Source organism: Glossina fuscipes, unplaced genomic scaffold (assembly GCF_014805625.2).
Source record: "Glossina fuscipes isolate IAEA_lab_2018 unplaced genomic scaffold, Yale_Gfus_2 89519, whole genome shotgun sequence".
Classification (NCBI taxonomy): domain Eukaryota; kingdom Metazoa; phylum Arthropoda; class Insecta; order Diptera; family Glossinidae; genus Glossina; species Glossina fuscipes.
In genome coordinates, this window is record NW_024004967.1 from 3,996 (window position 1) to 6,243 (window position 2,248).

The 2,248-nt window shown below is 35.7% G+C and overlaps 1 protein-coding gene across 1 annotated transcript; it reads right to left on the reverse strand.

Moving 5' to 3' along the window:
* Nucleotides 1-525: 525 nt before the first annotated feature.
* LOC119644100 (cytosolic endo-beta-N-acetylglucosaminidase-like) lies at nt 526-2,042 on the reverse strand. The gene has a single exon (XM_038043627.1). It carries the CDS (start codon nt 2,013-2,015, stop codon nt 774-776), a length of 1,242 nt encoding a protein of 413 aa, XP_037899555.1. The 5' UTR covers nt 2,016-2,042; the 3' UTR covers nt 526-773.
* Nucleotides 2,043-2,248: the final 206 nt, after the last annotated feature.

The window sequence follows — 2,248 nt, forward strand, 5'->3', positions numbered from 1 at the left end:
AGTTTAACAACTAAAGAAGTTTTTCTACGTAATATTTGTCCACGATCTTACACACTTTCATCCATTTTATTTGCGTAGCGTGAGATAGTAAAAATTTTTGATTATTTTTCTAGCATTTATTACACTCGTCGAGTCTGCCTTTTGTTTTCATTGGGTACTGAATGTGAAACAGCGAAATGATATAAAAATTGCCATAAAAATAAATCATACTTTAAGTGAATTTGCCAGCAGCTACTTGAAACTTCGTTTTATGCTATTATTGAGCCACCACCAGTTACATTAAAGCAAATGTGAAAATAATTTTCTAAAATCATACAAAAAAAAAAAAATAATAATAATAATAATAATAAAAATAAAATGCTCAGATGCATTGCAAATAAAGGGGGGAGGGGGAAGGGGAAGTATTACGCTTTTCCAAAAAGCCAATTATTTTGTAAGAATGTTTCCCCAAGAGTTCTCTTCTTCTTGTTGCAATATATACTCAAAAGATTAATTAACATAAACAAGAGAGAAGTTCACTTAATTTTTGTGAATTCAAAACTAGAGTTTTGCTGCTTTTGCTTAACAAAAAATAAGTGAATAAAAAGTACAGCGCAGTTTAATCTCGGAATAAAAGGTCTGTGTAGTGTGTTTAAGGAATAAATTCAAAATGTATGAAAATAATTTAAATTAAATCTTAATGTTTCTGAAATTAATTTATTTATCTCTTTTTTCCTTTATATGTTTCTTTACTATGACTGCAAAAGAAACGAAGCGACGTTACGAAGAAATATTCAATTTAATAAATCTTTACCGTAGATCGGTATGTAAGCGAAATTGCTGGCCGTTGAAAAATTGTAGGCATTCACGTCAAATTCATTCAAATAAAAAGCACCGAGGTAGGCAGTGTCTTTCGCATCCGTCGATTTTCGATATAAAACTCCTGCATCTTTTATATGCACTGGACCATCAAACGCCACTACATAGTAACGCACGCGCCAACCGTTACTATTAGCTGACGCCAGGTCATCGCAGGATAAAGATATCGGTATTTCTGGACATGCAACAGAATCTTTCAATAATTCTTCATTTTCTTTGGCCTTAAACGGCGATACATAGCACCTGCCCTTGTACAAGCTGAACGTATCATAATAGTCACCGAGGAATAGATAACAATCATGTGCATTGTTGTCTGTGCAGAAACGTAAAATGCAATCGAATTCACCATCGCGCTCCTGCAATTTGTATGCATACGCACACACTAAGCCATTGTATTGTAATTTAAAATCGGTAGCAAACAAACGAAAAGTTCTGTCATGCTGTTCTATACGTAAACATGAGCCGCCATTGAAAGCATCCTCATAGCAACGGGTGGCCAATTCATGTAACGGCACTGATGGCTGCAACGATTGACGTGACAAATTAAAGAAAGGAGTTTCATTTAAAATCTCAATTTTTCCCCGCACGTACACTTGTCTACCCGAACCTAAACAGAAATCCGTATAGAAGGGTAGATAATGATAGGGATATGTGGCCAAATGCTCCCATAGCGACCACCAGAATTTCTCGTTGCGTTGCAAGAATGCTTCATTGACATCATTACGACCTGTAATGTGTTTAATGTCGTAACCGTATTGCTGTAACGTTTCATAGGTCCAGGCTGGCGCAAATATACCAACTGAGAAACATTGTTTAGCTATGCGTGCCAAGGTTTGTTTACTATGAAATTTAGCAATTTGTCCGCGGCCAAAAATATCAATGCCAAAGAATATAGTTTGGCAGGCAGCCCGCTCCCGTTCACATAATGTACGCGTCACCTCGAGACTTTTATCGGTCCATGAATAGTTGATAAGCATGCCATGCGATGACTTTAAGAAACGCACATTCTTGGCGTTGAGCTCATTCTGCCACAACAATTGTCCTGTTTCTATAATACTATCATACCATAATACAATGCCATGTGAAATTTGATCTTCAATAGCCAAATGCAATCTATCGAGAAAATAACTGTAAAGAGGTACAAAAGTAACACACATAAGAATCTATAAAATGAACAAAAAACATTAATTTTCTTCTTTTACTAACTCTTTCAATAATAATATAAAAACTTATTCAAAGTAAGTAGAAAAATTATATCCGCCTCAGGGTCAAGCCAGGATACCTGAGGCAACAATTCATAATTGCCGCAAAGTTTTCCATGAAATCTGCATGCAGTAGTAGTGCCGGCATTAGGCACATATTTACATTCCATTTCAGACAGTCTTAGGTC